Source organism: Monodon monoceros, unplaced genomic scaffold (genome assembly GCF_005190385.1).
Source record: "Monodon monoceros isolate NGI ecotype Baffin Bay Population unplaced genomic scaffold, NGI_Narwhal_1 Super_Scaffold_4, whole genome shotgun sequence".
NCBI classification, from domain to species: Eukaryota; Metazoa; Chordata; class Mammalia; order Artiodactyla; family Monodontidae; genus Monodon; species Monodon monoceros.
The window spans coordinates 51,810,974-51,826,672 of record NW_021703781.1 but is presented as its reverse complement, the minus strand read 5'-3'; the positions used below and the strand labels follow the sequence as shown (position 1 = coordinate 51,826,672).

The 15,699-nt window shown below is 34.3% G+C and overlaps 1 protein-coding gene across 12 annotated transcripts in view; it reads right to left on the bottom strand.

Annotated features, from left to right (window-relative positions):
• The window catches only part of LCOR (ligand dependent nuclear receptor corepressor), a 126,864-nt gene that overhangs the window by 31,943 nt on the left and 79,222 nt on the right, over positions 1-15,699 (bottom strand). For 11 of the 12 annotated variants that reach the window (XM_029201142.1, XM_029201149.1, XM_029201139.1 and 8 more), the window contains 3 exons: positions 8,193-8,325; positions 3,429-3,716; positions 471-564 (listed from right to left, as the gene is read on the bottom strand). The exons of the other annotated variant lie outside the window; for it this stretch is intronic. In XM_029201142.1, coding sequence (XP_029056975.1) covers positions 471-564; positions 3,429-3,666 — 332 coding nt within the window. In that variant the 5' untranslated portion in view covers positions 3,667-3,716; positions 8,193-8,325. The remainder of the gene's footprint in view (positions 1-470; positions 565-3,428; positions 3,717-8,192; positions 8,326-15,699) is intronic. 12 annotated transcript variants of the gene reach the window in all.

The following is a 15,699-nucleotide window of genomic DNA, read 5'->3' as shown; positions in this document are numbered from 1 at the left end:
CAAACCAAACCAAACCAAACCAAACCAAACCAAACCAAACCAAACCAGAAAAAAACGAACAGCCCCCATACTCCAATCATTAGAGATACCAAGTTAAATACTGGAGCCCAATTTTCATTCACCAACCTCAGCACACAGAATACTGCCTTCACATGTGAACTCTGGAATTATTTAGGTTGGGTTTCACACTCCCAAACACTCAACAACAAAAAGTCCAAAGACATTCTTGCCATATTCCTGATTATTTACTATTTGTACTAAACTGGCAAAACTGATCTATATTTGCCAATTCTAGATTTCAGATTGTGCTTTTACTTGATTGATAGACTAAAAGTAATTTTACTAAAGGCTCACCTATAACAGTGTTATTCTAAAGGATCAAGTTTTAAAACATACAGGGGAAATTGGCATCAATCTTTGATAAACTGTCCCCTATAAAACTGTGGAAGGCCACAAATATTTTCCCTTACCCGTTCCCTTGAGTACTGGAGCAACCTGGAGAATGGCTCAGGGAAGTGCTGCCTGCACATGGACTTTTCTTAGTGGATAGATCAAGTACACCGTCTGTAGAGATACAAAGAAACACCTGAGGATATTAAAAACTGGGAGCAAATATGAACTGAATAGGCTAAAAATGTCAAAGCAGTAGGCTTAGTCAACTAAACAGATAAAACTAGCCATATATTTTGAGTTACAAAACCAATTAATAGAATCAGGATATTTTTCCTCCCGAAGTGACATAAATTTAGCAAAGTTTGTTGTATCTCATATATCCAAGGGTTAAATATTTCATTAATAGGGCAATAGAAAAGGTAAAGCATTAACACTAAAGATGTTAAGATATAGTGAGATATTAGAAATAGCAGTTTACACAGTATGAGGTTCTGCAATGGAACTATGAGATGTCATTTTCTAAATCTACCTTGATCAAAGTATATGAGTTTAATGCCACAATGTCATATGAATTATAAAACCAAATTTCTCAAGAGCTAAGTCTACCTGAAACGCCAGGAGTATATAAAAGTTAGATTTGGAAAAATTTAAATACAAAAGTCATTTTAAAAACAGGTTTATATGGTTATAGTAAACATATATAACTGTACAAAATAATATGTAAGATGAACCAGTTGTTAACTGTTTATAATTTGCATGTATCCTAATCACTCTTCGGACACATCTGCAAAACTTGTGTATTTGGAGTCAATCTTTTGGGAAAAATCAGCAGAGATTCAAAATTTACTTGCTGATATTTAATAAAGGCAAGGTTTTTCGATGAATAAGCTATTATAAATTGATGAGCAAAGTTTAAGGAAAGAAAGAAGAATGAAACAGTCTTGATACTGATGGGAGCCTCGGGGGATAACCATTTTTTTCTTTTACTGATGCTAGACCAAATCACAAATTCATGTTATTAGAACATAAAATTAGAAGACTTTATTCTCCCCCAAAGACTTTTTCCCCCCTCATAGACATGTCTAGAAAAGAAAACTCATAGTCTGAATAACTTTTAAAGCTGCCATTCTGTCCAAAATTAACAGAGAAGAAAGATAATACTCAATGCCTCTGATTTTCAGCTGGCCAGCAGAGATGCCTGCTATCTAGGTATGTTAAAAATCACCCCAATACAGAACCCACTTGGGACTTGTATCTGAGGACACTGTAACTCCCTATTTCAGGCAGTTAGAAATAAATATGCAACTGAGTTTATAAACCAAAAAAAGCCCACAACTCATACACAGTAAGTGTTGTCCTTTAGAGTCACTAATATTTCTAAAAACGTAATCTTATAGAACCACGTATCCCATTAGCCATCTAACCCAATTAGATACCTAACAAGCAAATGCACTGCTTAAAATATTCCCAACCAAAGACAGTACTATTTTCAGTCTGTCTAATCATATTATAGGCAACATATTTTAAATCTACCACGGAAAATATTGTGATTTAAGTTGAAAACACATTAAAATTCATTAGGAGATATACTTTAAAAAATTTTGTTTCATTTAAGCTTTATATATTATAATCCTATCATCTAGTTCAAATTTCTCTTGGTAAGAGCATGCCGTCAACACAACATACCTCTCAAGCATAACACTAACCTTAAGAAGTTAGACCACTTTGTATTTTTGTACTGTTAATCTCCATTATTAATACTTTAGATACAACCTCTATGCTGTCATTCTATTGTAAACCTGAAGCTTGTAATGCAATGTTTAGAGCAAACAGATTTTTAATGAAAGTTACCAATCTGTGGTAAAGAAAACAATCCTCAATAAAATAGAAAAGAACAACTTTACAAACATGGTAACCAAAGGTACAACTAGGAGGTCTAGGAGGTCTCCTGCTAGGAAATCTCTCAGAACTTAAGAGATCTTGATTGCTGCTCACTACACACAAAGAGAAAGAAGGCAAAGGAAAGCTATTTAGAAAAATATCCTTTGATAAGCAACTAAAGCCAGTCCATTAAGTGTCATTCCTTCATAAACAACTTAAAATAAGCAAAATAAAGTTCTTTCAAAGAGGTTCTTAGAAGAATTAAACTTATTTACTTTGCAAAATAAACATGTATTTCTCACCAATAAATCCACACTTTTATGAGATTTCTATGGCAATAAAATCTCAGTACTACAGATATCACCAATTTACAATTTGTAGTGGTTCAAACAGTGGCAGAGTTGAAATGCTCACTTCATCTTTGTGAAATTAAAGGTAAAATGAGATCACAAATCAACACGGATATTTAATTTACTTAAGAGAGTAACTTTTCAAAGACTCAAGAAATATCTGCTATGCAAAATTGACACCCTCTTAAACTCTTCACTTAATTAGGATCCTCACCAACAGATTACCTTTTGAAAATACTCTAATTAGTTTATAATATAGTATATGTATGTATGTGTGTGTATTTATAAAATACTGAATACAGATAACAACCTGGAGCGTGTCTACTGTCTTCTCAATATTTCTAACCTCATGAGTTTCTTTTTTTTAAATGCAAATAACACATATTTTTGCCTCATGATCTCATCTGCAGAATATAACTTCTATCTGACAAGATACATTTATTTCTCAGATAGGTGCTAATCCTAAACATTGATGGAAAGGGGGGAAAGTTAATTTTTCAAAGGGGTTTTAAAAACAATGGATATGACAATGCTTGGGAAAGTGTGAACTACTTCTACAAATATCAAGTAACAGCTGTAACCACCTAACTTTCTGGGTGGTACATCAATCATGACTACAAACTACTGATGGGTAAAGTAGCCAATTTATACTTCTTCTCTATCATTGCAGAGTCAGGAATAATTTAAAAGTCACATTAGTTTATCCTATTATTGCTTCTGGTGCCCTACTTGGCAATACTTCTTTTTCTCCCCAAATTAAAAGTATTCTAATTGGACAGAGGAGATCTTGACATCAAACCATACCTTGTTCGCTAGGTTCTGACTGAGACTTTCTGACAGTAAGGTCCAGAGGTGAGTCTTGGTCAGCCATGAGAAGTTTGCTGAGCACAGGGTTCTGAGTAGTTGCAGCCGTGGGAGAGGTGGTGACTGGAGATGCTTTCAGCAGGCTTTGGTTCTTTGTGCTATTGGGCTGGCTGGGGTCCTGAGTAGAGCTATTTTTTGAGGTATATTCAGCAGCAAATTGTTGGATCATTCGCTGCATGATCTCACGGGCCACTAGGGGAATATTGGGGTCGGAGACCCAGGGACTGTCTGTAAACAAAGATTTATTTACTTTTAAAGTGGGACAATGTACTAAAAAGAGACAGCTTTCAAGCAAACAAAATTTCATTTTATTTTTTTTCTTAAAATGCAATATCCTAAAAATAGTATTCCCTCTTAAGAGTTATATTTTTAATCTCCAGCCTTATAAAAGTTGCAGATTTTTAAAAATAAAATTTTAATAAAATTATTTCTAAACACCACCCCCACCCCCGATTATGAAGTCAAATAAAGGGATAACCAATAGTATATCTTATGGGCAAGAATCACTTACCTGATAAAGAAATCCCAAAACCCTTTTTAAATGAAATAATTACTCCCCTGTTTACCACCTATAGATTACATCTGGTTTCCCCTAGATCTTTCCTCAACCATAGCTTCCTATATAATTGAAGAATGGAATGCTCAGTTCATGAGGCTTAATTTACTTTCTGCTAAAAGGCTGAAGGCATATCAAGATTATAAAGGAGATAATATTAAGATTCATGATCGGCTAGGGCAATAGTTGTCACACTTTAATATTCATCAAAATCACTTTGAGGGCCTGTAAAAACAGATTGCTGGGTCCTATCTCCAGAGTTACTGATTTAGCAGTTCTAGAGTGAGCTCAGGAACTGGCATTTCTAACAAGTTTCTAGATACTGCTGGTCAGGGGACCACACTTTTAGATCCTCTGCGCTGAGTTTAAATGCCAAATCTCAAAAGCCTAAGACCATGTACTTTTCATAAGTTCTTTACACTCTACCAACCATTGAACACAATAGATAGGGAAGCAATAAAATAAACATCTAAATTATCAATTTCTAATCAATGTTAATTTAAAAATAAAGACCATATGAATTCATTAACTCATAAAACTTTCAGCACTGGAAGGGTCCTTGAAAGTAAAATAAGATGGAAAATGTTTTGTGTAAACATATTACCATCACATCTCTCTCATTAACACATTATCAGGGAGACTAAACGCTTTTTGAGAAAAGCAGAGATTATGTTTGTTTACCCCTGTATACTCAGCACCTAATCTTGGTGTAAAGTATACATTCATATTAGTTGAGTAATAAATGGATCAATCAAATCAATCAACAAATAGTTCTTTAAAAAAAACAATAAATGAGACAAATGTGATCTAAAGAGTAAGTGGCCTCGTCAAATTTGTACAGATGGCTAGTGGCAGGCCCTTGATTAAAATGTTCCACCCGTGACCTTTATACTTCCTTCCCACACTTCCTAGGCTTTAGAAGATGGGTCTCAGAAAACCTGAGTTTCCTTGCTCTTTTAAAGATTAACCATAGAAGGTCAATTACTTTACCTATAATATTTTGGAGCTGTAAGGAACTTTGATTTAGTCAGCAAAACCGACTAATAGCTATTAATATCTAAAATCACCACAAAAAACAAACACATTAAAATCACACAGGACTCCCAAGAACAATTTTTTTTCTGAAGGACAAGATTCAGGATCAGAAGATAGTCATAAAGTCAGAATATTTATTTAATTCTCTGGAGTTTAACGAGGTTTGCTCTACCAATAATATTTCTGTTCTATTAAGAAGGATTTTTAACCTTAAGTTTCCTCTCTATAAATAGAGACTATGAGCATGCTAGATGGTTTAAGGATAAAGGTATTCAACTAGGTAAGGTTCAGAAGTTACTACAATTCACTGACAATGGTTCCTTAAATGTTCTAATAAACACTTTTAGCCATACAGTGCTTTTTGCAATCTCTACCCACTGGGTTTTCTTATCAATATTTCTTTCTATTTAAGATCCATTTTTTTCTTGCACAGCATACAATCCTCTGAATGACTGTATATAATTTAATGTTTTAATGTTATTGTATCTTTGTATCCTCTGAAAAGTTGGATAATATATAATAAAGAAAGCTTCCAAATAGGAAGCAAAATGAAGTAATTTATGAGATGTCTGTGTTTAACTAGATTAATAAATATTACAGAGACTTGTAAATTACGAGTCAAAGATTTTAGGATAAAGACCATAAATTACTACCTTTGAGCTTTAAATGCCTGCAGCATATTTTGCCTCTTTATTGAATAACTAATATAATCAAGAAACAATTCATGTTTACGAATTGATGACATCTCTGCCATCTGAATTTCTACGTCTTTTGAAAGTTTCTTGAACACATTTCATTCTTTCATTTACTTAAAACACAATGTCTATAAACCTAGCCATGCTTAGGGGAACATGCACAATTGAGTCAAATAAAAACAACAAATCAGGTCAAAGTTAAAACTACAGAAAAACATGTGAATGCTACATCATAGCCACCTGTTATGTTTTTAAAATGTAAACCTAACTTTTAGGAAAGTGTCAAATTTTCTGAGACAACTGACAAAGCAAGCTGAAAAGAAATGATTATGACAGCTGTAGAAGGTTTATTGTTCTTAAACTGGAATTTATTATAGAGTCCATACCACAAAAGCCTACTTTTATTTGCATCTAATGTTTCTACCTAGCTATATATTACCTGTTCATACTCCATTATTTAAAACATACAATTTGCAATACTTGGAAACAAAGGACTAAATCCAAATACCTGAATTATTTATTAAAAACAAAATATTCTCCTCAGATTAAACTGCCTGTTATATCTCTGGATACTTAACATTTTTGGTATTAATTTGAAGACTACTAATGCCCATCTTTGAGACATTTCCAAGAGGATTAATAAAATATCTAAAAATAACAATATTAATACATAAAGGGGAAACTTCCAACTGCAAAGCAATTTCTTTTTCTGAGCATCATATGCCAGTAGACAGACAAATAAACAAACTTAACTTTACACACAATTTCAGAGGATTCTCATCTCTCAAGACTGATTCCAAGGTAAGAATTCCTCTCCAAAAGGGTATGTGCCCCAAATTAAATTTCTAAATAAGAAAATTTACAAGAATTTTAACCTAAGATATACCTACATGACAAAGGGATGGGACTAGTAGAGAAGCAGGTTAGAATTCTCTTCATCTATCTGCTTGTGATTAACCTCATTAACTCCCTCTAAGCAAAGAGTGGATGACAAGTGCTTCCTCCATGTAAATTAGGAAGAGGAGTTCCTCTTTTCAGATAATGCATTTTCCTGCAGCATTAGACCCATGACTCAGTAAACATCCTAAAGGAGAGGAGTAGCAGAGAAGCTGGAAAAATATTTTATTTAGTTAAAAAACTGAAAGAACTGATCTATCAGTCATTTATATGTTAAATGTGAGTTACTTTAATAAAATAATCAAAAGTTCATAAAACTAACATTTTGAACATAATTTTGGAATCAGGGTACTTTATGGAAATGGTATTGTGAGCATGGAAGCCTTGGCTGGGAGCTTTAGGTGAGAGCGTACTAGAGGATATTAAAAGAGAAGTGAGAAGTACTAAAAGATTTAATTTTACCTGGGGATCTGATGGAAGAAGAAAAAAAGTGCCTCTGGAAACAAAAATCTTATGTATTCCTTAATTTCATGTCACTTCACCTCATACTCCCTTTTGAAAATATTGATCACATTAACCAAAAGCTCAGCTGGTCTCCAAGTGTAACCAACCGATTAGAATCTGCATTATCAGACTTTTAACTAGTGTACAGGCAAAAACTACCCCTCAAACTTCAGAAAGAAGAAGGGAATTTCCAAAGGAATGAGAGGTGTAAACTAGAACATGTGAAGAAATATTAAAGAAAGTGGAATCACTGAGTCTGCTGAAGATGAAATAAGGATATTCAGCATTATCAGAAGTTTGTAAAAAACTTCTTTAGAGCCTATCATAGTAACCTCCATCTTGGAACTAGAGGGATGGCATAACTAAGGAATACAAATTCATTTAGAAAGAATTTCTCTAATTTTAATAATTTAAATTTTTTTAGTAAAACAAGGCTGTATTCAAGGAGAAAAAAGTTTGCAAATCTAATTTTCAGATTAAGTTTTGTATTTTTTTTCTCCAAATGAAATTTCAGTGAGGAATTACTAAAATTTTACAGTTTGCTTTATGATTATCAGTGGCTAAAACAGTGACTTCTTTTTTTTTTGGCTGCTCTGTGTGGCTTGCAGGATCTCAGTTCCCTGATCAGGGAATGAACCTGGGCCACAGCAGTGGAAGCCTGGATTCCTAACCACTAGGCCACCAGGGAACTCCCAACAGTGACTATTTATGTAAGAAAATTTGTCTAACAAAATAAAGAACTACTGAGACCGTACAATTTTCACAGTTTCATAACAATTTTAAGAATTATTTAACTAAATCTTACATGGCACCATCACTGCAGAGCAAAAAGGAGGGAGGGGGTTGCCTCACCTTATTCCAAATTTAACTTGACCAAAGGAATATACAGAATTATAAAATATACTATCAATAAAGAAAAATGTTTTTAAAGGTAATTCTTTTTTAAAATGACATTGAAATTAAGGAGACTAAGATAAGACAAGCAGATGCTAAATGTCATTCTTCACTGGAACCAACCTTTTCTACAAAAGACTGCATTGAGGAACTCTTCTGCTTGTCTCTCGAATCGAATGATTTTTGCTTGCTCTCGTTTAAGCAGAGCTTCTTGCCCAGCTCCCGAAGCTGGTTCATCCAGACCGACTAAGTGTCCCTGCAAAAATATTTGGTGAAATATTTGCACAAAAATCTTTCCCCATTCAATATCAAAAGCACAGATCCAAAATCAAAGACAAATGTTAGTAACAGATAAGACAAATCATTTTAATACAATTAAAATATTTTAAAACTTCAGGATAATATTTATCTCCACAAAAGTACAAAAGCAAAATGAATAGAAAAATATGCCTTGGGTGCTTTTATCCATGTTTTTTGATTATGAGTTTTGTTTAAATTTATAGGTTAACTCTAATTGAACTATAATTACTAAAGGGAAAATTTCTTTGAGCATTCAAATACATCGGTTCTTATTACACTACAGCAACAGTTTATAGACAACCCAACTCAGATAAAAAGATATCTTAAACACCAAATCTCATTTGAGAATCATGTTTGCCCTCCTAGTATATTTTCTCTAGACACAAAACAAACATTTTAAAAGGGCCATTAGGAGGGAAAACTCAAAAATAATGCACCTGAATTCCTAATTCTGTCCCTAGAGTACTATTTTATAAATGATAACTTTCGAATCTTTAGTGGGTTGTGAAATTAATAGGTCAAAACTAGCACTAGAAGAAAAAAACTGAAAAACAATGCACTGCATTATAAGAGTTAAATAGTTCAGTATCTTAAGGGTAAAAATTTTATATATATATGTTTGTAATATAAAAATTTTATATATATATATGTTTGCAAAATAAATATATATATATATATATATATGTTTGCAATATAAAAATGTGTGTCCTAATCACAAAGTTTCAAAATGCTGCACTAGACGACTCCCAGAATATGCTCTCAGACTGCAGGAGCACTGGACTAGGCTGACAAAGCTTTACACTTACTTCCACCCTTGTAGCTAATAAACAAACAGGAAACTATGATGGTAGAATATAAGAGTATGAAGAAAAAGTACATCTTTTAAGACTTCAAGTGCATATAATTTTCTTCATTGCAATATATCAACACATGCATTTACTTATACCATGAAAAACTTAAAAGTGCTCTAAATAAGAAAATGGGACATACCTTGGCACAATGAAAAGGAAGTAAACAAGATACCGAAGGCATGTTACAATCCACAAATGATTTCCTCAAAAATTTTAAATACACCCAATGATATCTGCAATTGGTTTTCTATGATTTCCCCATCACCGGACTGTGTCAACAGTGCAACCAAAATATGCATTTTGCAAAGACACATTCAGCATCAATTATATATTGTAAATAGTTCACTATGAAGAACTCTCGCACACTCAAATTAAAACAGTGATCCCTTAACATTTCCATGTAAGACATATTAAGTTTGCCACATAATTAGTTTAAAATTTTTTAAACAAAATATTTTAAATGTTATGAATCATTACACAAACCTCTATTATAGTTGTATTTGCCAACATTCTCTTCTATGGATTAAAGAAATTATTAAGAAAGTAACTTTTAAAAATGAATCACAAAAAATAATCTAAGTTTGATACAGATTTAACATTTAAAATGTATCAGGAACAGGTATTGCAGAGAGTTCGATAAAATCCTCATTTACATTATACTTTAATGCCACTTCATTGTTTACTGATTTTCAAAAATCAGACATTACATGGCACAACTATACTTAAGTCCTTGGCCCTACATTCAGTCAGTGTGGTCAGACTCTGAACAGAATATCTATACTTAAACTATGTTTAATGTAGCATTCAGGCTACTTTCTAACCTAAATCAACACAGGGCAACTAATCTAGCATTCAATAAGGCAGTTGCTACATATTCTTTATTGAACCAAACACCAATTTATCAACTTGTACTCTGAAATATACAGCTTACTTTTAGTTGGTTCCTAATAATTACAGTCACATCTATTCATTTTGTTTTTAAACAGTTTTACTGAGATATAATACACACACCATAGAATTCACCCATTTAAAGTAAAGTCAATGCTTTTTTAGTATATTCACATAAGTGTGGAACCATCACCATAATCTAACTTTAGAACAGTTTTGTATCCCAAAAGGGAACCCTGCACCCAGTAACAGTCACTCCTCATTCTCCCAACCTTGGTCAACCACTGTATTATTTTCTGTCTCTATAAGACTTAACTAATTCCGGAAATTTCACATAAATGGAATTATACAATACTTGGTTTTTTGGTGACTCAGTTCTTTTTCCTAGAATAATATTTGCAAGGTTCATCCAAGTTGTAACATATATCAGTATTTACTTCCTTTTTACTGCCAAATAACATTCCGTTCTAAGGATATACAACATTTTATCCATTCATCAGCTGACGAACTTTTTTGGGTTGTTCCTACTTTTTGTCTACTGTGATATGAATAACACTGCTTTTAATATCTGTGTACAAGTTTTTCTGTGGATATATATTTTCATTTCTCTTGGATATATACTTAGGAGTGGAATTTCTGGATCATGGTAACTATGTTACCGTTTTGAGGAAGTGTCAAACTATGTTCCAAAGTAGCTGCACCACTTTATATTCCCAACAGCAATGAGGATTCCAATTTCTCTACATACTCATGAACATTTGTTATTTTTTTGATTACACCATCCTAATATACGAGAAGTGGTATCTCATGATTTAGATTTGCATTTCCCTAATGACTACTGATGTTAAGCACCTTTTTGTGTGCTATTGGCCAAATATCTCCTTCAGAGAAATGTATACTCATACAGTTTACCCAGCTTTTTTTTTGTTTTTTTTTTTTTGCGGTACGCAGGCCTCTCACTGTTGTGGCCTCTCCCGTTGCTGAGCACAGGCTCCAGTCGGCCATGGCTCACGGGCTTAGCCGCTCTGCGGCACGTGGGATCTTCCCGGACCGGGGCACAAATCCATGTCCCCTGCATCGGCAGGCGGACTCTCAACCACTGCGCCACCAGGGAAGCCCTTGCCCAGTTTTTAATTGGGCTATTTATCTTTTTATTGTTGAGCTGTAAGAATTCTTGATATATTCTGGATACAAGTCCATTATCAGACATATAATTTGCAAATATTTTCTCCCGTCCATAAGCTTTCTTAACACTTCATTGATGCTACTGTTTAGAAGTACAAAAAAGGTTTTAATTTTAATGAATTCCAATTTGTCTATTTTTTCTTTGTTATTTGTGCTTTTGGTATTGCATCTAAAAAACTAGTGGTTAACCCATGGTCGTGAAGATTTACTCCAATGTTTTCTAAAAATTTTATCGTTTTAGGACTTACTTTTGGATCTATAATCCATTTCAACTAAATTTTTCTGTATGGTATAAGACGGGGTCCAACTTCCTTTGTGAAAAATCACTGGCCATAAATTTTACTTCTGGATCTCAGTTCTATACCATTGATCTCAATACATCTGTCCTTATGCCAGTAACACACTATGTTGATCATTATAGTTTTGTAGTAAGTTTTGAAATTGGGAAGTGTGAGGCCTGCCAATGTATTCTTTTATAAGATTGTTTTGGCTATTCAGGGTCTCCTGAATTTTCATATGAATTTTAGGATCAACTTGTCAATTTCTGCAAAGAAACTGGCTAGGGTCTTGACAGGGAATGCACAGATCATCTGGGAGAAAATGCCGTTTTCATAACATTGAGACTTCCAATCCATGAACACGGGATGTCTTTCCATTAATTTAGATCTTCTTTAATTTCTTTCAACAGTGTTTTGTCATTTACAGTATATGGGTCTTCCACATTTTGTTACATTTATTCCTAATATTTTATTTTTTAAAGCTATTGTAAATGGAATTTTCTTAATTTCTTGTTTAAATTGTTCATTGCTAATGTATAGAAATACAACTGTTTTTTTAAAATGCTGTATTCTGCTACTCTACTGAACTTGCTTATTAATCTAATAGTGTTTTGTAGACTTCTTAGGATTTTCTATACACAGTATCATGTCATCTGCAAATACAGATACTTTTACTATTTCTTTTACAATCTGGATAACTTTGGTTTCTTTTTATTGCTTAACTTCCAAAGATAGAACCTCTTGTAAAACGCCAAATAGAGAAATGATGAGAGTAGACGTCCTTGTCCTGTTCCTGATTTTAGGGGGAAACTGTCAGTCTTTTATTATTAAGTACCATGTTAGCTGTGTAGTTTCGTAGGTCAAGTAGAGGAAGTTTCCTGCTATTCTAGTTTGTTGGGCATCTTCATGATGAAAAGGTGCTGGATTTGGCCAAGTGCTTTTTGGGGAGGCATCTATTGAGATGATCATGTGATTCCTGCCACTTATTCTATTAATACATTGCATTACATTAATTGATTTTGGGGTGTTGAACCAACCTTGCATTCCTGAGATAAATCTCACTTAATAATGATGTATAATAGCTTTTATATGTTGCTGGATTTGGTATGCTAATATTGTGTTAAGGATTTTTGGTGGTGATACTGGTGTGTAGTTTTACGGACTAGTGATATTGGTCTGTAGTTCTGTTTTTTTGTGTCTTTGCCTGGTTTTGATTTTCAAATAATACTGGTTTCACAGAATGGGGAAATCTTCCTTCTTTATCTTAAACAAGTTTGTGAAGAAATGGTATTAATTCTTTTAAAAATATCTGGTAGAAATCACCAGTGAAGACATCTAGCCATAGGCTTTTCTTTTTTGAAAGTTTTAAAATGGCTAATTCAATCTCTACTTGTTCTAGGTCGTATTAATTTCCTAGGGCTACTATATTATCACAAACTGTACTCTCTCGAAGCTCTGGAGTCTTGAAGTCTAGGCTCCTTCTGAAGGCTCTGGGAAGAGTCCTTCCTTGCCTCTTCCTAGCTTCTGCTGGTTTCCAGCAGTCCTTGGTGTTTCCTGGCTTGTGACAGCATAACACCAATTTTTTCCTCCATCTTTACATGCCCTTCTTCTCTGTTGTGTGTGTCGGTGTTTCCAACTCTCTCTCTTTATAAGGATACCAGTTATTGGATTTAGGGCCCACTTGAATCCGGTATAACTCCATCCTGACTTCATTACATCTGCAAAGACCCCATTTCCAAGTAAGGTCATGTTCACAGATACCAGGGGTTAGAACTTCAACATTATCTTTTTGGGGGGGACACAATTCAACCTGCAACATATGTCTGATCAGATTTTCTGTTTCTCCTCAAGTCAGTTTCAGTAGTTTGTGTCTTTCTAGGCCTTTACACTGATTTCATCTAAATTATCTAATATTTTGCATACATATTATCAACAGTATTCCCCTTATAATCCTTTTTATTGTTGTAAGGTTAGTAGTGGTCTCTCCTATATTGCTTGTAATTTACTAATTTGAATCTTCTTTTTATCTTGCTCAGCACTAAAGATTTATCAATTTTATTGATCTTTTCATAGAACCAACTTTTGGTTTGATGATATTCTTTATTTTACTATTTCATTTATTTCTGCTCTACTCATGTCCTTATTTCTGCTTATTTATGATTTAGTTTGCTCTTCTTTTTCTAGACCCAAGGTGGACAGTTAGGGTATTGATTTGAGATCTTTTTCATTTAATGTAGGCATTTGTAGCTATAAATTACCTTTTAAGCACTGCTAGCTGTATCTCCTAAGTTTTGGTATATTTTGGTTTTGTTTTTATCCATCTCAAACTATTTTCTAATTTCCTTTGTGATTTCTTCTTTGATCTATTGGTTATTTAGAAATGCTTTGTTTGATTTCCACGTATTTGTGAATTCCTCACATTTCCTCTGTAACTGATTTCTAATTTCATTCCACTGTGATTGGAAAACATACTTTGTATAATTGCAATTCTTTAAAGTTTATTTTTTTTTATGTCCCAGCACATGGTCTCTCCTGGAAAGTATTTCATGTGCACTTGAGAAGAATGAATATTTTGCTCTTATTGGGTGGAGTGTTCTATAGATGTCTGCTAAGTTTAGTTGATTCATAGTGTTGTTCAAGTCTTCCATCTTTGTTGATCTTCTGCCTAGATGCTCTATCCATTACTGAAAGTGGGCTATTGATGTGTCCAACTATTATTGTTGAATTGTCTATTCCCCCCTTCAATTCTGTAGCATTTTGCTTCATGCATTTTGGGGCTCTGTTGTTAGAAGACAATACATTTATAGTTATAGACTGACCCTTTTCTCATTAGAAAATGTCCTTCTTTATCTCTAGTTCCCCAGCAGTGTGCAGCCTCTGATTGCACTTCTCAGAGGATGCTATCTTGAGCATGCACAGTCTCTCTGTCCACCAGGAATAACTATGAATTTAGCTCTTTGGCAGTTTTTTTTCTTGGGTCTCTCCTTTATAAGCTTCTGGTTGATCTGCCTATAGCGGTGTCACAAACCTAGCTGTTAGTCTCTACTAACTGTTCTACTGTTTTTACCACACCCTGGGGCATAAATTGCATTCAGTCTGATCCAATAAAAGTGGAGCCTCATTGCAGGGGCAGGGTGTTGCCAGCATTTGAGGCTTGCTCCAACCCCAGGAGGGTACTTCCTCTTTTTCCTGGTTCTCTCTTTTAAACTTCTAACTTATCTGCTATTTCACTTGTTGCTATTAGTATCATGGAGCTACCAGCCTCCTTTTAACTGTTCACCACAAAGATCTTCATTATTTTCAACATCTTTTCGCAAGCTCTGCTCCAAATAAAGTCAGTCTCCTTGGGAGAGCTACAGAGTTATCTGTTTTTAAGGCCTGCCTCTCCCTTAGGAAGAACCTTTGTGCCACTCTGCACAGGAACTGGGGGCTGCGACAGTGACCCAATTCTCTCAGAGTGACATCTGTGCTCTATGAGTGGGGGTGCCGGATGACTTGCCCCTCCTGGATGGAACTTCTGCGTTATGAATGAGGCCTGGCCCAGCAACTGGGGCCTACTATTCTCAGCCTGCTGTGCCTAGAGTAGACTTCCACTCACAGTAAAGGCTGAGTGAGGGAAGGGGGCCCCTACAGGCCTTTTGACCTCGCCTGCCTGCATGAAGGCTTCTGCAACAATAATCTAGAGTGTATAAAAGAGGCCTACAGTCTGCCCCTCCGGTTCAGAGTAGAGCGTCCCTCAAACTGAGCTCAGGGAAGTGGGTGGGAGTGGTCCATGACTCAAATGTCACTGACTCTTGTTCTTACTGAGATTTACTAGATTTTTTTTTTTTAACAAATGATTCTCCATTTACTGTATGCCCTTAAGATAATTATTCCCTGAGTTTAAATAATTATTTTAAAATAATTTCACAAGTTAAACAGTTGTTTTGATTAAAATAATCCTAACCAAATAATAACCAAAGATGAAAAATATACCACAAAACCATATACTCTTTTCAAGTGCATCTGGCCACCAAGTTAAAAATTTATAGCAATGGTGCATAAACAAAATGCAGCTCATCCTCCCTCACTGTACTTAAGTACACCAAAATTAGTCAACAAGAACAAAAAAGTTCCTATGACACAGAG